Source organism: Agelaius phoeniceus, chromosome 17 (assembly GCF_051311805.1).
Source record: "Agelaius phoeniceus isolate bAgePho1 chromosome 17, bAgePho1.hap1, whole genome shotgun sequence".
NCBI classification, from domain to species: Eukaryota; Metazoa; Chordata; class Aves; order Passeriformes; family Icteridae; genus Agelaius; species Agelaius phoeniceus.
Window position 1 is genome coordinate 8,006,989 of NC_135281.1, and position 19,941 is coordinate 8,026,929.

At 45.9% G+C, this 19,941-nt stretch overlaps 2 protein-coding genes across 3 annotated transcripts; one reads left to right on the forward strand and one right to left on the reverse strand.

The window, feature by feature from the left end:
- Positions 1 to 204: 204 nt before the first annotated feature.
- Positions 205 to 13,435, reverse strand: ZNFX1 (zinc finger NFX1-type containing 1). Of its 2 annotated transcripts, XM_054644120.2 has the most exons (13): positions 13,084 to 13,435; positions 10,248 to 12,398; positions 9,330 to 9,461; positions 8,752 to 8,897; positions 8,397 to 8,549; positions 7,835 to 7,952; positions 7,344 to 7,585; positions 7,093 to 7,232; positions 6,626 to 6,780; positions 5,832 to 5,977; positions 4,978 to 5,088; positions 4,165 to 4,260; positions 205 to 2,739 (listed from the first exon to the last, which is right to left on the reverse strand). In XM_054644120.2, exons 1-13 carry the CDS (start codon positions 13,136 to 13,138, stop codon positions 310 to 312), a joined length of 6,075 nt encoding a protein of 2,024 aa, XP_054500095.2. In that variant the 5' UTR covers positions 13,139 to 13,435; the 3' UTR covers positions 205 to 309. The 2 variants fall into 2 exon arrangements, with proteins under 2 accessions (XP_054500095.2, XP_054500096.2); XM_054644121.2 differs by lacking the exon at positions 4,978 to 5,088.
- Positions 13,436 to 13,567: 132 nt separating this feature from the next.
- DDX27 (DEAD-box helicase 27) lies at positions 13,568 to 19,937 on the forward strand. Its single transcript, XM_054644122.2, has 21 exons — positions 13,568 to 13,733; positions 13,818 to 13,952; positions 14,055 to 14,114; positions 14,391 to 14,541; positions 14,909 to 14,955; positions 15,095 to 15,181; positions 15,932 to 16,037; positions 16,120 to 16,293; positions 16,601 to 16,751; positions 16,904 to 17,003; positions 17,113 to 17,254; positions 17,329 to 17,482; positions 17,597 to 17,678; positions 17,754 to 17,931; positions 18,075 to 18,181; positions 18,324 to 18,429; positions 18,531 to 18,625; positions 18,724 to 18,850; positions 19,089 to 19,173; positions 19,373 to 19,447; positions 19,731 to 19,937. The coding sequence occupies exons 1-21, from the start codon at positions 13,638 to 13,640 to the stop codon at positions 19,744 to 19,746; spliced, it is 2,274 nt and encodes a 757-aa protein (XP_054500097.2). The 5' UTR covers positions 13,568 to 13,637; the 3' UTR covers positions 19,747 to 19,937.
- Positions 19,938 to 19,941: the final 4 nt, after the last annotated feature.

Below are 19,941 nucleotides of genomic sequence, written 5' to 3' on the forward strand. Positions count from 1 at the left end.
ATAGAGACAGCCCCATAGAGACAGCCCCATAGAGACAGCCCCGCCCCATAGAGACAGCCCCATAGAGACAGCCCCACCCCATAGAGACAACCCCATAGAGACAGCCCTGCTCCATAGAGGCAGCCCTACCCTATAGAGACAGCCCCATAGAGACAGACCTACCCCATAGTGACAACCCCACCCCACAGAGACAGCCCAGCCCGGTTGGAAGCAATACACACTTTATTAGTATAGAGTAAGCAAAGGGGGAAATCAGTGGGGCTGTGCCCCTGCATGCGTGCCTGTGGGAAGGAGCAAGGCTCACACACCCTACATCAGCCGGCGCAGCTCCTCGAAGTTGAGCATGTTGTTGGCCACGTCAGACCAGGCCGCGTGGGTTGCTCCGTCCATCTCCGGGGCCAGGCGGTTGCTGCTCTCCAGGGTGTGGTTGGTGCCGCCGATGACTTCGTGGCACTCAGGGCATGTACTCTTCTCCATTGCCCCCCCACACTCCCCAATTACGTAGATGTGCCCATTTTTGCACTTGAACCAGTGGCCACGGGGACAGCCAATAGCACTGACAATCTGCACCCGCTCAGCTTCAGAAATTCCCAGCCCTGACGTGGGCAAGCTAGCATTGATCTTCTTCAGGTGAGCCTTCACTGCAGCCTCATCCTCCTCTGTGAATTTCTGTGTCCCTTCCAGGATCTCACGTGCACTGTTAATCTCTGCTGCGATGTCTGCGGGCATCACCCTACTTGTTGCTTTGCACCTTGCCAAGAGGCTCAGCAAGTAAGTCAGCCTCTGGATCTCAGACTGCAGGTCAGTGAGCTCCTGTTCTGTAAAACTGATGCGTGGCTTATCCAACCACTCCTGCACTTCATCCAGCCTCTTCATCAGCCTCTTCTTTTCTTTCTCATCAATTTTGTTCACAGAATTAGTTAAGTCTGCTATACGTTTGTAGAAATTAAGCAGGTTCTCAAGTAGTCCGATACTCTTTGTGGAGAGAGGAGAAGCTTTTAGTTTCCTTTCCAGCATGGCATACTTAGAGGATAGATCATGCCTCAGAAAAAGATTCCGTGCCAGTACGGCCTGCAGTCTCTTTCTGTTAGACTCAATTTCCCCTGCTGGGCCTTGGATTTTCTGTTTCACGCGTTCTATCTCCTCCACCTGCCTTTTCACACTGCTGCCATATCTCAGGTTCTTTCTGATGGGTGTCTGACACAGAGGGCACACCTTCAGCTTGACAACATCATCATCTTCATCCATATAGTGGTCAAGGCCTTGTGACTCAAAGACATGGCCACAGTCTTCAAGCTGTACAAATCGAGCATCTGGGTCATCCTCAAAGCCAAAGAAGATCTGAGTAAGTTCCTCATGGTCACAAACAAGGCACTTCTTTGGGCAGGGCTCTCCACACAATCCAATACAGGGATGACCACAGGGCAGCATCTTAGCACAGGGAACATTGCAGCGAGGCCTGTTGCACGGCTCAGAGCAAAGCTTGGTACACTGGTAGTGCTGGCACTGCCACTCACATGGCTCAGCACAAGGAACACAGCTTTCCCAACATTTCTTTTTGCACTTACTGTGAATACAGTAGTTCTGACATTCCTTCTGACATGGAGGACATTCTGTAGTACAAGGCTCTTGACACTTGTGGGAACAGATCAAGACACGCTTGCATGGGCTGCCACATGCCTTATGAAATCTTCCTCCAAAGCAAGTATGACAGGAACCTGAACATACATGACCACATGCCAGTGTGACAGAACACTCACTCTCACATCTCACAGCCTCCTCATGTCCCACCCTAGTCATCCAGCAAGCAACTTTCTGCTCGTGGCCACATTTCAGTGTGGCTGTAACCCGTTGAGGACACTTCATTGTGCACTGCTCCCCACAGGAACGCATGCATGTGTGTCCACAGTTTAACTTCTTCTGGCAAGGTTCTAGGCACTGAAATATACATTCTGGAATATGGCATGGCACCATCTGTATGTGGCCACACTTAGAAATAGTTTTCTTTACCTTCACCATACATTTTCCACAGGGCTCATAACATGACTTTTGGCAGTGGTGCCCATCTTCACAAAGTACCTTTTGACAAGGCTTCAGGCACTGGTACTCTTTGTGCTCAGGGTCATACGGGTGACATGCCCTTGCGCAAGCATGTCCACAACTCAACCTAAACTCACAGGGACGAGTACAGCCTCCCTCTGGGACACTGTTGAAGTCTTCACCTGTAGATACCTTCGTCTTGGTTCCAGGGTGGTTTTGACAGCAAAGCTCTAATGACTGGCCAATGTGACCATTTTTCCCAAGGGTTTCAATGATCTTGTTCCAGAGAGGAACCTTGCCAAGCATTCTCATGTTTCCAATACAATAGAGGCCTTTCTTAGCTCTGGATAATGCCACACATATCCGATTAGGGATCTGCAAGAACCCAGGTCTCCCCTCTTTGTTGCTCCTCACCAATGACAGCAGAATAATATCATTCTCCTCTCCCTGGTACTTATCCACCACATGAACCTTCACACCTTCAAAGATCTTTGCCGGCATGAGCCTACGCAGAGAGAAGAGCTGTCCAGTGTAAGTAGTGAGAATGGTGATCTGAGAAGGTTTATAGCCCTGACACAAGAAATATTTGCACAGTTCCACTACAAAGTGGGCCTCATGTGGGTTCTGGTGGCTTTTCCCTTCCTGGATCTCTTGTTCAGGAACCTCATGTTCCACAAAGAAGACATTAGTTGAGACACCCTGAAACAAGAGGAAGGATGTCAGAGAGAGAATTCTAGTTTTTATCACCCCAGAGTATTTCCATGCTCCTGATTATCCACTGACAGAAGGACTTTTAAGGAGTTGACTACAGTATGCAGTTACTGTGTACTTCGGTGATTTCCTCTTAGATTTCCATAGGTTATTAATCAAATTCCCATTTCAGCTTATTGGTAATATTTTAGTATCCTAACATGAAATCAGTTTCTGATTTTATTCCCTATCTTTCCAGAGATGTTTTTACTGTACATTTCCAGGTTATACAAAAGAAAACATGAAGTGCTAGTAACTTCTCAAAGCATACTCATGGTGTGAACAATGTCTTGTTTTGGCCCTGTAGAAGAAAGATACTAAGTTACCAGTGCACAGGGTTGAGCACTTGCCTAAAACACACTTCCTCTGTTGCTGCAAAAAAACAAAGCAGCAAGGAAAATTTCTTCTTCAACAGAAAAAACTAGGAATGCTAGGACTCCAGTAGTCACTCACCATCTCATGGTGTGCAGAGTTGACTGCTCACCTGTTCAAAAACTCTATTGGCCTTGAGTTAGCAGGGGCTTTTAATTTTTTAACTATTAACTGGAATTATTCTACCCATAAAAAATTATTGCTCTGCCTGCCAAAATCCAGAGACTGATTTTAACAGGAAAGAACAGCTTTTGTAGGTCAAACACAGATCTCTGGTTGTCCAAGGTAAGATTACAGAGAGATGACTGTTAATAGTTCAAAGATGCAAGAAAAGCACCAACCTAGAGATACATGAAGCCCTGGTTCAGGCTTCCTCATTTGTATTTCCTCATTTCATTGAGGAAATTTAAATCAGAAAAGAGGGAGTGAGTGTTAAGATGGAACCTCTCAGTACCATTAAGGAAGAAGCAAAGACTGATACTTCTGACTGATACACAAGGCAAGCATTCTAATCACTTACTAAATTCTGGCTGTTTATTGAGCGTGTTAGATAAAAAATGATGATTTTATACTTGTAAGCTGCATAGATCTTCCTTGCAATGTTGTGCATTGGTAGAATGCCCAAACGGAGAGACTAAGGAAAGAGTTCCAGTAATCCTGTCACCTATTTTATGTTGGAGTTTCAATATTATGCTTTAAGTCTTTCATTTAAGATTTCTTCCTAGCTTTCAAACTCCTACAATTCATTTGTTCCCCCTCCTATTTTTTACTGTTCTTTTAAAGTCATTGGTATTGGATCTATTTCCACTGTCCACCATCACTAATGCCAGAACTACAAATTACTTATGTAATTCTATATTGCACAATTCCTTGATTCAAGTATAAATTTCAATAAGTGAATTTGACCTAAGAATTTGAAATCCTTGAACACTGTAGTTTACAGAAACTCATTTAGCCAGTAACAGGGGACAAAAGCAACCACTTGGACTGTTGAAAACTCACTTTTATATTCTCATATTCCAGGACAGAGGGATGGTTCTCCAGCTTCTGGTATATATGAGGACTGATAAGCTGGGCAATTTCAGGGCGCATGCGGTGCTGAAACACAAAACAGTTTTATCAGTCTTGAGAAAGGAGCATCATATTTCCCTGTCAATATTCTTTGCTCCACTGTACAGACAGTGGCTGAATACAAGACAAGGATGACTTTTCAATAAGAGACAAGAAGGAAGCACTTCCCAATCCCTGCTCTCCCTCACCCCATTGCTGACACCAGCAACAACTGCAGGAGTGAGAGTAGCAGAGCATCTTCAAGAAAATCTCTTGATAAGGTTGTTGCACAATAGTGCTGGTTTCGGTGCAAATTTAAGCACACTTATAGATAACAAAAGCCAGCACCTCACCCTAACTACTAAATGAGCTCTTTCAGGTACCTTTAACACAGGACTGCTGGTGGTAGAATTAACTTCCCCAGGCACCAAGATAGATGATTATAGCAATTTAGCAGGAAGCATCCTGAGAAGAATTGTGCTATCTCACTCTGCAAAGTTGTGGAAGTTTCAGTTGCCACAATAAACCGTGTTCTTCACACAAAAACATGAGAACCACAGTGCTGTGGACAATATCACTAAAACTGAAAATATTTTGGAACTCCATATCAGTTTGACAGCTCCTACCATCCTACCACTCTTTTCAGAAGCTAGATAGAACATTCTTTTCTTCTAGGCTGCTCTTACAGTAGAAATATAAACTTAAGTGTATTACAAACTTAACCTAAATACAAATGCCATGAAGTTTTTTATAGCTCTTTCTTACTTGGTACTTCAGACAGACAAAGGGGAAATCCACTTTGATCAGACGTTCAAAGAGAGAGACTTCGAGGTTGAAGTTTTTGGCCAGGTCATATACATTTGCACTAGGCTGCAACTGAAAGAGAAGGGATAGGAGGTCCATGTTTTGGCACTTTTCCTATGTCTAAGTAGGATTTTTCACTCTCATTTTTTTGTGACTGGTCTCCCACTGAAAGGCCAGAGATTGGATTCTTGCAGAAGTGCTTAACATCAAAGCTAGATATAGTCACAATCAAAGCACATCTAAAATTGTATCAGTCAACTAAAACACCAGTCCCACAGGAGCTCTAAAACTAGGACAGAGGACCTGTGGTGTCGCAGACACCTTTTTGTGAAAATCTTTTCTTTAGGATTTTCCTGCTGCAGCTGAGAAGTTTCAGCAACAAATGTAAACAATTATTATCTGCTGCTGCAGAATGCAACAGGTCCACCTGTGATTGGCCCCTCTTGGATGTTTATAATTAATGGCCAATCAAGACAGAGCTATCTCGGACAGAGTCTGAGAGAGCTGCATTTGTTATCATTCCTTTCTTTTCTATTCTTAGCTTAGCCTTCTGAGGAAACCTTTTCCTTTCTTTTCTTTTTAGTATAGTTATAGTGTAATATATATATATCATAAAATAATAAATCAAGCCTTCTGATCATGGAGTCAACATTCTCGTCTCTTCCCTCATCCAAGAACCCCTGTGAACACGGTCACACTGTGGTATCTGTAGAAGGTGGGGAGCAACAAGCCTTGGCAATTTTCCCACACAGCGCTGTGTTAGACAGTTCTTGTTCATTAACCCAGCAGACAGAGCTGTTAGCCATGAAAGTTACCTGCTGGTGATCTCCAATGAGGATGAGGTGCTGGCATTCTTTACTCAGAGTAGTAATGGTGTGAGCCTCAAGCACCTCTGCTGCCTCTTCTACAATGACAATTCGTGGCTCTATGTACTGCAAGATCCGTCGGTATTTTGCAGCACCTGAACAAGGACAGAAGATAAACCTTAGGATATAACTGCATTCAAGCAGTAAGGCAAGACTTTTCACAGAGGGGAGTAGGCTCTGTCTCAGAAAAAACTGAGGTTCTTCTCAAGATTCCCCATTTCAACACTTGGCTTTTTGAATTTTAAAACAGTACCATATCAGGGACGGCTTCTATATGATGAGTTAAGGAAGACAGGTGGAGATTAGTCCTATGCCTGCCTTGGTCCTTTTTTCAATGCTCTCTTCAGACAGAAGAAACACTCAATACATTGGTCTACATGCATAAATAAGCCTAAATTATCTCTCCAAAGGGACATACTAAAACAACCTTGACACTACCATCTCCAGAAGGTGCTGTGGGAATAGCAACACAGGTATTAGCTGGGCCTTATTAAGGCACAAGTGGTGCAGTTCCATTAGAAGAATGCTACTCAAGAGAGGGGGAGTGCAAAACAACAGAAGCTGCTCATGCCACTAATTAACAACACTCACAACAGCCCCATTTGCAAAGGGAGTCAAAGATTAAAAAGGCAGAATCTGACCGAGGCTGTGAAGCAATACATGATACTAATCTTTCAGCAAAAAGGTTCTTTAAACATGATTGTAAGCAATACAATCTGGTTTGTTTCCCAACTGCTCTGCACCTGTAGTTGTCATCCCCACAACTCTGGCTGTACTGAGAATGCAGAGATCTTGCTCCAGCTTCAGTTCTTTCAGTTTTCTGGCTGCTTCCTGATACTGCTCTTCATGGTCCCGAATGTTGTCTCGAATAGAACCCTGGTAAGTCTGCAGCCAAAACCTGGGAAGAAAGCACCATTATCACTCACTGCAAGGAAAACAGGATGGTGATCCACAGGTTCTGAGTGGATTCAGCTCAAAACTGCCATGCCTTTTGGGAAACAGATTATTACCATCTGTACTTAGTCCTGAACATGTACAAATGCAGGGCATGACATTGCTTCCCATGCGGTACAAGGAAGGTAAGAACAAGCATGTTCAAACAAGGAACTGAACAAGTACAAACAGAAACATCATGGCTTGACACAGTTTGCACACTGGAATGATCTTAGGAAACACCTGCCTGACAAGCCCTGCAAAATAGCTTTGTCACCTGTAAAGCCTCCAGCGAGAGTCCAGGTCAAGTTGCCACACATCCTGAACAGCATTGGCCTCTAACTCTGTCATTGTGTTCACTTTACGGAGCTCAACCTTCATCTTACGCATAATTTTTCTCCTCTGGCCACGAGTTATCTGCAAAAAGAAAAAAAAAAGCACCCCAATAAGCAGTTACAGCACAGAGATTCTTTTGTGTTAGCATCCCCATGTTATTCTTTACACAGTCATGGTAATGCATGCAGTTACCTCCCACTGCATGTTCTCCTGCCGTGGTTGAGCTGTTCCTTCTTCCTGGTCCAGCTTCATAGCCAACATGGAACGGGCTATTTCATGAACACTGTCATCTTCCTTCTCCCTCCTCCAATAGTCTGCTATCTTTTCATCCTCAATCACTCTCTCATCTTCAATCAGGTCAGCCATCTCTGGGATCGCCAAAAGCTCCTCTTCTGCTTCATCTTCGCTCTCCTCCTCTCCCTCCTGCTGTCCATCTGTGAGAGTCACCAGTCACATGAAGTAAGCCACAGCCACTCTAGCAATGCAGCAGTCAGATCACTACATTGAAATGAGGGTTAATCTTCTTAATTCCCTCACAGTATCACACATCATTCAGCGCCTGTTAAGTAGTAGTGTCTCTTTTCTGGCACACATACACTGCTTAGGTAAACACACTTGTAGAAAATGTGTGTGGAGTGAGTGTCTTTCTGGTGTCTGTTTTTTTTCTGTTTTGTTTGTTTTACCTGGATTTTCAGCCCATGTATTCTCTGCAGCATTCTGGGTGAAGGCAGATGCAGCAAGTCCCAGCCACTCCAGAATCAGTGACCGTTGTGAAAAAATGTAGTAAAACTCAGTGTCCTCCTAATATAGAGAAAGTCAAATCAGCCAGGCCTATTGCACTTCAGAGTCTTAGCATGATGCCAAAGCAGCACCTTACAGCAGTGGCAACTAGGACAAGTCCCCCCCAAGACACCCTCCAGAACTAGAAAGTCCAAGCAGCCCTAGATCTTCAGAAAGGGTACCCCTCCTCCCTTCAGTTTAAGAGGCTTTCCTTTGGGTACTTGCATTTTTATGCTGTTAAAGATCACTTAGAATCTCTGCAGTTGAAAGGAGGAAAATTCAGAGCCCCTGCTTGCCTTGCCTGTCTAAACTACTGTCATTTGGCACAGCTTGCTGTTCACTCCTTTACTTTCTCAGTAACCAAATGATGCTAAAAAGATGTATGCTGGTGGAACCTCAGGCCCATTAGCAGAAAGGATGGTAAGCATGCACTGGGACTGCTTGACTCGGAAGAAAGGGACCTACCTCTATTACCAGAGCCTTTCTCAGGCTGGCCCAGTGCTGGGGTGCCATGTGTGGTTTCAAGTAGCGCTCGTGCAGAACTCCGTAGGCCGTGCACTCCAACCGCTTCGCTCCTTCAAGGAGACCCTCCTCAGCCCTCTTCATCTCCCTCGTTATCTACTCATAACAAAGACAAGGGAGGCAGTGTCACACTCAGAGAAACAAAGTTCACTAACAGCAGGACAAAAAACTGACAGAAGAATTAAGAGACCAAATTCAGCGTAAAACATGGTGAAAGGCCAGGTGTGGGGGAGGTTTATTATCTCCTCCAATGCACAGGCAACCCAGTCCCAGCATCTCCCAGGAGGTCTGTACATACATATTCAGAGTCTCTGAAGTGGTCGTCTGGGAAATCAAATCTGTTGGTTTGCTTCCTCAGCTCCTTCAAGGTGAATCTGTGCAGGGCTGCACTGCTACTCCTGCCCCCAATACGCACTATCCCATCCAATTCAAATGAGTATATTCCTGTGAATAAAAAAGAAATATTAGAACTAAAGGGCCAAGCTCAGTTTTCAGCAATAGGACAAGAGGATTTGACTGAAAATCCTACAGTGGTTTGCTCTGAGTGAAGTTTTTTTAATCTATGTCAATGGGGCTAGAGTCACTAAAAAGAATCAAACCAAAATGCACGTTATCGTGCCATACAATGAGCAGAGTATGGGTTATAGTATAGTTTCTAATTACAGGTTCTAACAACAGCTTGACCAGAGAACTGGATGCACTATCACTTGAAGTGTTCAAGGCAGGCTGGACAGAGCTTGGAAAAACCTGGTCTGGTGGAAGGTATCCCAGTCCATGGCAGGTGGGCTGGAACTAGATGATCTTAAAGGTCTTTCCAACCCAAACCATTCTATGATGCTATGATTATACCACCATCCTGCTTGCAGGTACTCTTACCTTCTAAGAACTGATCCAGTGCATGGTTGGTGTAGCAGACTACAAGGATGGGACGCCTCTGGTAAGGGCTTTGCCACACATTATCATTAGTCAAGAGAGCCTGAACAATCTTCAAACCCACATAAGTCTTTCCTGCAAGACAAACTCAGAATCAGAAAAGGGTAATACACTGTCTGTGAGTGACTTGAAACATAGAAATCATCAAAAACATATATAAGATTTCTTTCCAGGATGCCAATCTGGTCTGTACCGAGAGAACTGACCCTAGGGGTAACTAACTTACAAAATGTAGACAAAGTAGAGTGACACTGACATTCCAGCCTGTAGCTGAGCAAGGCCACAGTCTGCAAGAATGTTATTTTTTAGATAATAGACCTGGACACAGGGTTTTCTCTCTCACTGCATCCTCCAGCCCACTCTGATACTGGCATCATAGATGACATTTGGCTGCACATGAAACATCCACATACTATTGAAATACAAGCACTGGTGCTTGTTAAATTCAGGTACCATTTAAAACAATTACAGTCCATCTTGTAATACTTTATTCACACAATGGCTCATGGCTGAAGTTCCCAAAGCCCTAACATGCTGTGAAGACAAGTAGGAGAGTGCTGCACAGCAAGAAGGACCAAGTTCTCAAAGGCCACTGTAAACTTCTTCACCCCAATATACAAGCACAGTCAACAGTGCAGTTGGTATCTATTTGCATGTAGGTGGGCAAAGATCATATGTGGCAATTTGAGAATATTAACTGTCTCCACAGCTCACACTAAATGGGTGACTCAAGCATCAATTATGCACAGGACTAAAGCTTTGGAGACAGTACAGCTGGCTTTCTCTGAAGTTAATCTCCCTAGATGGGGAAGTCAACAAGAACTTCTTAAATTACAGAACCTTTAAGCAAATATGTCTCACCAGTGCCAGGAGGTCCTTGGATGATAGCCAGCTCCTTGGTGAGTGCAAGATTCAATGCCTGCATCTGAGACTCATCTAATTTCAAAGCTTCCATTGAAAGCCATTGACTGGGATCTAGAATGTTTACACTTTTCAAGTTATCAGGGCACTTCTCTTTACGTGAAGTCTTCACCAAGGGTGCAAGGTTGTAGGCAGTATCCCGTGTCAGGTATGCTGGCTCCTTCACCTGTGCATCACATTCCACAATGTACTTCTGGAATGGGATATCTTCATTCCGCATTTTCTGCAACCCTTCTAGCACATGCCTATAGGCCTCAAAGTAGGCAGTTGTCTCTACCATGAGGAAAGAGTCTGAGGGTTCAAACTCTCCCACCAGTGGCTGGCTGTCTGCATCAAAAGACAGCTCCACAATCCCATTGACAAGTTCTGCAGCATTACGATTAGAAACGGTGGCAAAAAGGAATGTTTCAAAGTGATCTTGGGACATGCAGACTAGCGATCCATACAGCAATCGTTTAGAATTTTGCCATTGTACAAACCTCAGTGGTTTTGTGTCAAACTGGACCTTGTAAGCAATGCCAGTTGGGGTACAAGATGGGGCAATAATCCGTGCATCAAAGTAGATCCTGATGTCATCAAATTTTCTCTTTCTTAAATTTCTGTCCTGCAGGTTCTGCAAAACCTCCATGATACCTTCCCTTAAAGGCCTAACAAAGTCCTCTCTCAAAAGTCGGAAGTGGGTGTCAAGATAAATACTGGTGCTTTCATATTTTCCAGAAACAAAATTGGGCCGTAGAAAAGGTTTCTCATCACCGTGTATCTCCTCATATGTCGGATAAATGCTTATGAAACGATAGTTTTCTGCTTGCCCATCTTGAGGCTGCATAAATGTACAATTATCAGCCCTCAGGGTGCCTTCACGTCTCTTCTCCTGCAGATGCTGCATGAGCATCTGGACTTGATTGAGATTCTTCTCTGCCTGTTCTGTGATGTCCACACCAAAACCTCTCAGGGCATCGATGGATGCTGTCAAGACTGTCAAGAGAATGGAGACTTTCTGCACAGAGCTGGCTGGGAAAGTACTTATCAGGTGCTGAAGAAGTAAAATGATGTTGCTGATATGCTCAGGGTACTCGTGGCGTACAGCAGGAACTACTTCTGTTACCATGTCAGACACATACTGTGGCAGACAGACCTTGAGAAAGTTGGACTCCTTCACAACCCCAAGAACATGTTGGACACTCTGTCTATCCATTTGGGAACTGCACGCCTTCTGAAGCACCTGGCAAATGAGCTGAACGAAATTGCGGTTCATGGTTGTTTGGGAAAGAAGGTCCTTCAACCCTGAACTGGAAGCAAGTGTGTTGACAACTTCTGAGGGGTCTTTGTTGAGGAGACTTTCAAGGAATTTATAGCCAATCCTTCTGGCTTGCCGAGGCTGCTCACTGTGGTGGGCACCACCTGGGGTAGCATTCTGGTAGAAATGAGGATTCTCCCGAGGTTGCATCCTCCGTGTGCTACCTTCATTTTCCCACCTACTCCTCAGCCCTCTCCCTCTAGCTCCTCCCTGAGCTTGTCCACCTTGATACCTCCTTCCCCTGCCTCCATTTTCTTGCTCATTCCAGGGTCCTCTGGTCCTCTCACGGGCTTGTCCAAGCTGACACCTTCCTCCTCTAAATGCATTTTCTTGCTCATTCCAGGGTCCTCTGGTCCTCTCATGGGCTTGTCCAAGCTGACACCTTCCTCCTCTAAATGCATTTTCTTGCTCATTCCAGGGTCCTCTGGTCCTCTCATGGGCTTGTCCAAGCTGACACCTTCCTCCTCTAAATGCATTTTCTTGCTCATTCCAGGGTCCTCTGCCCCTCTCATGTGTTTGTCCACCTTGATACCTCATTCTCCTTCCCTCATTCTCCTGTTTTGTCCAGAATCCTGTGGCTTCACTGTTGGGCTGTTCACCTTGGATTCTTGGATTTCTACTTGATTGAGGAACCTTTGAAATCCAGCCACCAAACCCCTCTTCTCTTTGCCCATGTGGAAGCGTAAAATTACTGTCTTGGATCTTTTCCCCTAACTTAGGGGCTTGGCCTGGTACATTATTTGTTCTGTGTCTGCCTCTTCCTGTAAAGCCAGTGTCCAAACGAAGCACACGTCCTTTAAAAAGGCAGGAAAAATGACACTCCTTAATTATAAACCAACCAAATTAACATGCCTCCCAACAAAGACAAATGAGTATATTGACCTGACAGTCAGCATTGAACATTTGACGTCAAATTAAAAAATTATTACATTTGCACATAGATTTTCAAATTAGTGTCTCATTTGTACCCTTCTATCCAACTGCTAAAGAGAGTCCTGTACTTAGAGTTCACTTGAGCTACGAAGACACCAAAAAAGAAAACCTCTTCCCACAGAACTGAAAGCAGAAGTAAGAAGGTGAAAGTTTAAGTTTTCTGCACAGGACAGCATTCCCTCGGGAGTTAATCATCAGTGAAATAATGATAGAGGGCGGCACAGCTGACTTGAACCGTACATAGCATGCACAAAACATGGAGTGTTTGCCTTTCGGAGTAGGAGGAAGCGCAGCCCACGGGACCTTTGTCAGACTCCCCACAGCATGTTTAGCGAAAAACTGACTACTAGCAGGAACAAATAGCAAGAGGCTGCTGCAACACATCGCCGCATCATGGCCCCAAACAGACTCCAAGGGCAAATAACGAAGTGTTGAAACTCAGCCTTGAGAGAAAATTTCGCTGTACATAGGTAGGGGAGTAGCGGATCCCCCTGTACCAGCACCACACCCAGCCCTCCTGCCCTGCATTCCCCGGGGGACCCTCACCTCTCGCTCCACCTCGGGATTGTCGGGCGTGGGGCTCCTGCCCAGGACTCTCCATCGCCCGGCCGGGACTGCTCCGGCTCTGTTCCAGCTCTCCGGGGCGAGGGCAGCGCTGGGCGCTGGGGACCTTGGCTCTCCTGCGGCCGAACACGGGCGATGCTGCGCCGCGTCTGCCCCGAGACCCAGCAGCGCTTCCCTTTCCAATTCCCCCCAAAGTTTCACTTTCCAGTTCCCCACAAGTCCCGCCCGGTGGGCAGAGCCCCCGCCCCTGTCAGCGGCGGGCAGCGCTCCCGAAACGGAGCTTCTCCTTCTCTCCCCGGCTCCCTCGGCAAGGGGAAGCGAAGAGAAGGGGAGGCGAAGCAGAGGGGAAGCTCAAAGGATGAGAAAACACCGCACGGCCACCTATCCGGCTACGGCACGGCCGCTTTCGGTTTCCTTTCCCGGCACTGCGGGGCGGAGGCAGCCGCGGCTCTGCCCACCCGGCCCGGCCCGGCCCCCGGCCCGGCCCCCGGCCCGGCCCAGCGCACGCGTGTCCCGCGGGGTTCCGGCTCACAGCCATGGCCACGCTGGAGAGCCTGGGCCTTGTGGGCACCATCGCCGAGGGGGACGTGGTGCCCGTGGACTCCGAATCCGGCGACTCCGAGGATGAGGAGGTGGGGCCGGGCGGGCGGGGGGGCGCGGGCCGGGCCGGTGCGGCGGGGCCCGGCCGCGGTCCGTGCTCACGGCTGTTTCCGCAGGAGCTGCCCCGGGCCCCGGGCCCCAGGCGGCGCGGACCCTCCCGCGGAGACTTCAGCGCCGACTTCGTGTTCGGGGAGGCGGAGGCCGGCGGGGACGATGCCTGGACGGCGGCGCTGCGGCAGCTCCGCGGCAAGGTGAGGCCTGAGGCCGGGATGGAGCTGCGGTGCCAGAGGCCACAGCGCCCACTGCTCCCCTGGGCTCCTCTTACAGCTCTCCTGTTGTGATTTTCTGTCTAGAAAGCAGCTACGACGCTGGATGAGAAGATTGAGAAAGTGAGACAGAAAAGGAAGCTCCAGGTCAGGATCTTTCTAATTGCTGAAAAGACTGGTATGTGTTTGGCCATTCCCTCAGCCACGGTGCTCTGGCTGCAACTCATCACTTCAGCTCCCTTTGCTGCCACATGTGATGTGCTGCTGAATGGGTGAGGTTGCAGAATTATTAGTGTTTAAAGTTATGCAAAACCGTGGATTTGTGAATGAGCTCATAATAACAAACCTATACTCACAAAGGATTGAAGTTTCTTTTTCATCCTTTCTTTTTAAAAGATTTTCTTTTTTTTTTTCTTTTTTTAGGAAAGGGAAGCTAAACAAGCCAAAGTGAAAGATGAGGATGCAGAGGCTGAAGATGATCAAATCAAAAAGGAGCATGAGGATTGCAGTAGGGATGAAGAAGATGTGGAGTCTGAGTATTCAGTGGATGATGAAAGTATCTTCACAAAAGCAGGTATCAGCAGTACACAATGAGATGGCCAAGAATCTGACACACAGTTGGCTCACTGGAGAAAAGTCTGAAGTGAAGCCTTGCTGGGAGTGGGCAAGGAGCACCTTTTATATTTTGTTTGCCTTCTGCAACATTCCTTCTGATTTTAATCAAGTTTATTTTGAATGGTAGCCATAATTGAACTCATCCCTGAACAAGGATGTCTACTGGGCAATTTTATTCCATTACATGCCTCTACTGGTTTCTGAGGTCTCTCACTCAACATCTGAATTGAGAGCAAAAAGTATGAGGTTACAAGGTGAAGATAGTTCATCTTGTTATAGATTTAGCTGTGCTTCCTAATTCCAGTCACATTTCTCCTTCTCTGCAGATAAGGTCAAAGTGAAGGAAAAGAAGAGATCAAAAAAGGGAGAAGTGGTAAGTGTTAAAAACTAGTCAAATTCCTCCAGTATTTCTTATTGAGGAATTTGCTTTGGTTAGAAACCAGCCCAAAGCCCTTTGATAGCATGTTGTGTTGCTGCATGTGTTGTTCCAGTTTTGTTGTTCCTGTTTCTAGGAAGCAGAGAGCTTTTTTGAAGATGCCTCTCAATATGATGATAACTTGTCATTCCAGGACATGAATCTTTCACGACCTTTGCTGAAGGTATTTACCTAGCTGATTTATTACATGTTACTCTGAAGAATGTTGTACAGACTCCCTGCCACCAATTAGAACTGTCAAATTTCTCATTACTTTGCAACCTCTCTGACAAGGAAATCATTTGGGAGATAGTGTGATAGTCCTTTAGAAGCTGTTATTATACATTAATGGAAACTGTTCTTTGATTGTGTCAATCAAAGATTGAATGTGTTAACACCGTCTTGAGCAAGACTTGTCACAGTATGGTTGGAAAGGACTTTGGAGGTCATTTTGTCCAATCCCTGCTCAAGAAGGACTACCTAGAGTTCCTGCCTAGGAATGTGTCCAGATGGCTTTGAATATCTCCAGGGCTGGAAACTGCAACCTCTGTGGGCCCCTTGTGCTGCTGCTTGGTCACCTTTGAGGTGACAAAGTGGTTCTTGGTGTTTAGAGGGAACTAAACACATACATCACTATGTTTCAGTCTGTGCCCATTGCCTCTGTCTCTGGGCACCACTGAAAAGAGCCTGGCTCCATCCACTTTCCACCCTTCCATCAGGTATTTATTGACATTGCCTTCTCCAGGCTCAGCAGTCCCAGTTCTGTCAGCCTTTCCCCAGACGTGAGGGCCTCCCAAGCCCTTCATAATCTTCACAGCCCACTGCTTGTCCCTCTGCAGTATGTCTGTGTGTCTTGTAGTGATGAGCCCAGCTCTGGGCACTCCAGGTGTGGCCATACCAGAGACAGAGTTTAATTGCTCTCCCTCCTTTCTAGGCAATCACAGCTCTTGGCTTCAAGCAACCAACCCCGATTCAGAAAGCTTGTATCCCAGTGGGTCTTCTGGGAAAGGATATTTGTGCTTGTGCTGCCACTGGGACAGGTAGGAGGTTGAGCAGGGCACTAGAAACAGACAATCAGCTATTCACAATAATTGGTAACCCTTCTTAATATTTTTTGTTCAGGTAAAACAGCTGCCTTCATCTTGCCTGTCCTTGAGCGCCTGATTTACAAACCTCGTCAGGCTCCAATAACTCGTGTACTGGTTCTGGTGCCCACACGAGAGCTGGGTATTCAGGTGCACTCTGTCACAAAACAGCTGGCACAGTTCAGCAGTGTCACAACTTGCCTGGCAGTAGGTGAGTGTTCAGTCATTTATGTGAACTATACAGCTCATTGTAAATCACTATACAGAACTGGGAATTCTGTGTTGTAAAACTGGAGGCTGTGTGGTTATTATGCTTCTGGTAGATACATTGCGGTTTAAAATCTTGCTTTCCAAGGTCGTGCTGTACTTGTTTACCTGTTCCTGAGAAAGAAAATATGGGATCATTTCTGTTTTTGAATGTGGTTTTATCTGAGCTGCTTCTTCTCAGGCAGTTTGCATCCTTGTACTGTGCTGCAGTGTGCTCTGGGGGTCAGCAGTCTGTATTCCCTCTCTTTCAGGTGGCCTGGATGTGAAGACTCAGGAAGCTGCTCTGCGCTCAGGGCCAGACATTCTTATTGCCACTCCTGGGCGACTGATAGATCATCTCCACAACTGCCCTTCTTTCCACCTGAGCAGCGTTGAGGTGCTGATTTTGGATGAAGCAGACAGGTAGGGTAAGCAGGACAGCAATGAAAAGCATGGCAGTTTTCTGCTTTCCTTTCTCCAGGCTATCAGGCTGTCCTTGTTGTCCTGCCTTTTGTAATGTTTCTTGGCCAGACCCAAGTGAAGCTGCCGTACCTTGTTCTTTTTCTCCTGTGTAGGATGCTGGATGAATACTTTGAGGAACAGATGAAGGAAATAATCAGGTTGTGTTCCCACCATCGTCAGACAATGCTTTTCTCTGCCACAATGACTGAGGAGGTGAGACAAGCTGCTGAGAAACATACCCAGGCAGGAAGTTGAATGAGAATTTGTCAGGTCTTTTACCAGAAATCATGTGGACTTTTTTTTTCTTAACCTGGTTCTGTAGGTGAAAGATTTGGCTTCCGTTTCCCTGAAAAATCCCGTCCGAATTTTCGTGAACAGCAACACAGATGTTGCGCCTTTCCTGCGGCAGGAATTTATCCGGATCAGACCCAACCGGGAGGGGGACCGGGAGGCCATTGTAACAGGTTAGTGATGAGCCAAGGCAGGCTGCAATCAGTGAGTGACTGTGGAGCAGCCTTCTGAGAGGACTTTCTTTTAGCTCTGCTGACACGGACGTTCCAGGACCACGTGATGCTTTTCACCCAGACCAAGAAGCAAGCTCACCGCATGCACATCCTGCTGGGACTGATGGGCCTGCGGGTTGGGGAGCTTCATGGGAACCTCTCTCAGACACAGCGGCTGGAATCACTCAGGTATTAGCAGGCTTAGTTAGCAAGCCTAGGCTAAAAAGAAGTTCCAAGTTGGAAGTTTTAGGGTGGAAGTAGATTGATACATTCATTGCCAATGCATTTGCTTTCTCTGCTCAGGCGCTTTAAGGATGAGCAGATTGATATCCTGGTAGCTACAGATGTGGCAGCACGTGGACTCGATATTGAAGGTGTTAAAACAGTGAGTATTTGAAATGCTGAGCTTTTTAATGAGGCACTTCACGTTGATTTCCTACTAACACTGTTTCTGTTACAGGTAATCAATTTCACCATGCCCAACACCATCAAACACTACGTGCACCGTGTGGGTCGGACAGCCAGGGCAGGCAAGGCTGGTCGTTCAGTTTCACTGGTGGGTGAGGAAGAGCGCAAGATGCTGAAGGAGATTGTCAAGACTGCTAAAACACCAGTGAAAGCCAGAATCCTCCCCCAAGGTATGTGGTACTTTTACTGAGGTAAAAAGCTGGGGAGAGTACACAGGGAATATCGTGGTACAGAGGGACACTGAAGGACGTGCTGAAAAACAAGATGGACTTCACATGAGCTGCCTCTGGTGTTCATATGGTATTGTTTTCAGATGTCATACTGAAATTTCGGGAGAAGATTGAGAATCTAGAGAAAGATATCTATGCAGTTCTCTGCTTGGAACGTGAGGAACGGGAGATGCAGCAGTCAGAGGCCCAGGTAAGCAATTTTTTAGTATCTGGTGTGATATAGTCCATTATATGAGGTTACCCTAAGTATACTTAACCTGCCTATTTTAGAAAGGGAAGAGAGGAATAATTTTTAGCTACCATGAGCTCACATCTTGCCTGAATTATCACAGATCAACAAGGCAAAGAAGCAGCTGGAGACGGGAAAAAAAGAAACTGGAAGTGAGAGTTTGGAGCGGAGCTGGTTCCAGACCCGTGAGGAGAGGAAGAAAGAGAAATGTGAGTCATGACACTGTGGCCATGTTAAATTCTATAGCCACAGCTGGACTCTGCTCTGTGCTTTAATAGGTTCTTTATTCTATTTTTCTTTCTCTTTCCAGTGGCTAAAGCCCTGCAGGAATTTGACCTAGCATTACGAGGGAAAAAGAAAAGGAAGAAATTTGTACAGGACACACAGAAAAAAGGCCAAATGACAGTGAGTTTATTTGTTGACAAGTGGGAATCTGGCCAGACTATCAGTTTTCCCTTAGCAAAGCTTCACTTCACCAAAACTTGTGTTTTAACACCTTTCAGCCAGAGGAAAGGTCACAGTTTGAGATCTTGAAATCTCAAATGTATGCTGAGCGGCTGGCAAAGAGGAATCGCCGAGCAAAGAGAGCCAGAGCCTTGCCAGAAGAGGAACCGGCAGCAGCACCAGCAGGTAGACTTTTGTGTTACAGCTAACTTCCTTTTTATGTCACTTACTTTTCCAGAAATAGGTAAATTAATCTAGTTTGTATAGAGAAAGGCACTGATCTTTGAAGGAATGGCCACAAGTGCTGGCCCGTGGTCCATGTTCACAGGCATTTGCCTCGTGCTTAGGCTAATTGTTGTGTTCAAGAGTACTGTAATGATGCTGTGGCCTTCTGTTTACAACCACTGTTCTTATTATTTGTTAGGTCCCAAGAAGAAGAAAAAAGTGTCTGTGTTTGATGAAGAGCTGACCAACACAAGCAGGAAGGCTCTGAAGCAGTACCGTGCCGGGTAAGGGCTTAGCAGGTCTACATTAGCGCAGACTGCAATAGATGAGAATTTGTTTGCACCTCTGTACTTCCTCAGGAATACTTTGATATTGGGAGAAGAGGTTCTGAAATTGGGGCAGGGTTCTTTTGAGAAGTACCTGTCCTGCTGATATAATTCTGTGACATGGCTGACCTCTCCTCCCTCCCCTCTCTCTCTAAAGCCCATCATTTGAAGATCGAAAACGATTGGGTATTGCCCAGCGCAGGAAAGGAGGGAACTTCAAATCCAAGTCCAGGTATAGTTCCCTTTACTTTCTTGTTCAATTCTGGGGGCTTTTTCCTTGTTTTCTTCTTCTTGTCATTGTTTAAAGGCCCTTGCTAAAAGTTGTGTTGGTTCTGCAGTACCCTCTTATTGCAGGTCTGATGCTGGGGGTAATCAAGGATAGTGCCTTTAATAACACATTCCTAGGCTTCTCCTTGGGAGACCATTTTGCCTCAAAAATGCTCAGTGGTGCTCCTCATCTGTCATTGAGAGTTGGGCTGCTGGAGTAATATCATTTCTATTATCTTCTCTTGCAGGTATAAGAGAAAGTAAAGTAAGAACTGTTACAAAATTCAGACACATTGTACAGGCCCTCGATTTTGTAGTACTGCAAGGAGACAACCTCAGTAAAATTGAAGTTTTCCTTCAAGTTGTGGAATAGCTCTGGGATGGTTGTCTACCTAGTTGAAGACTGTGAAAACATCTGTAGCAACCCATGAAATAAAGGATTATTTTTCTTGTAAGATG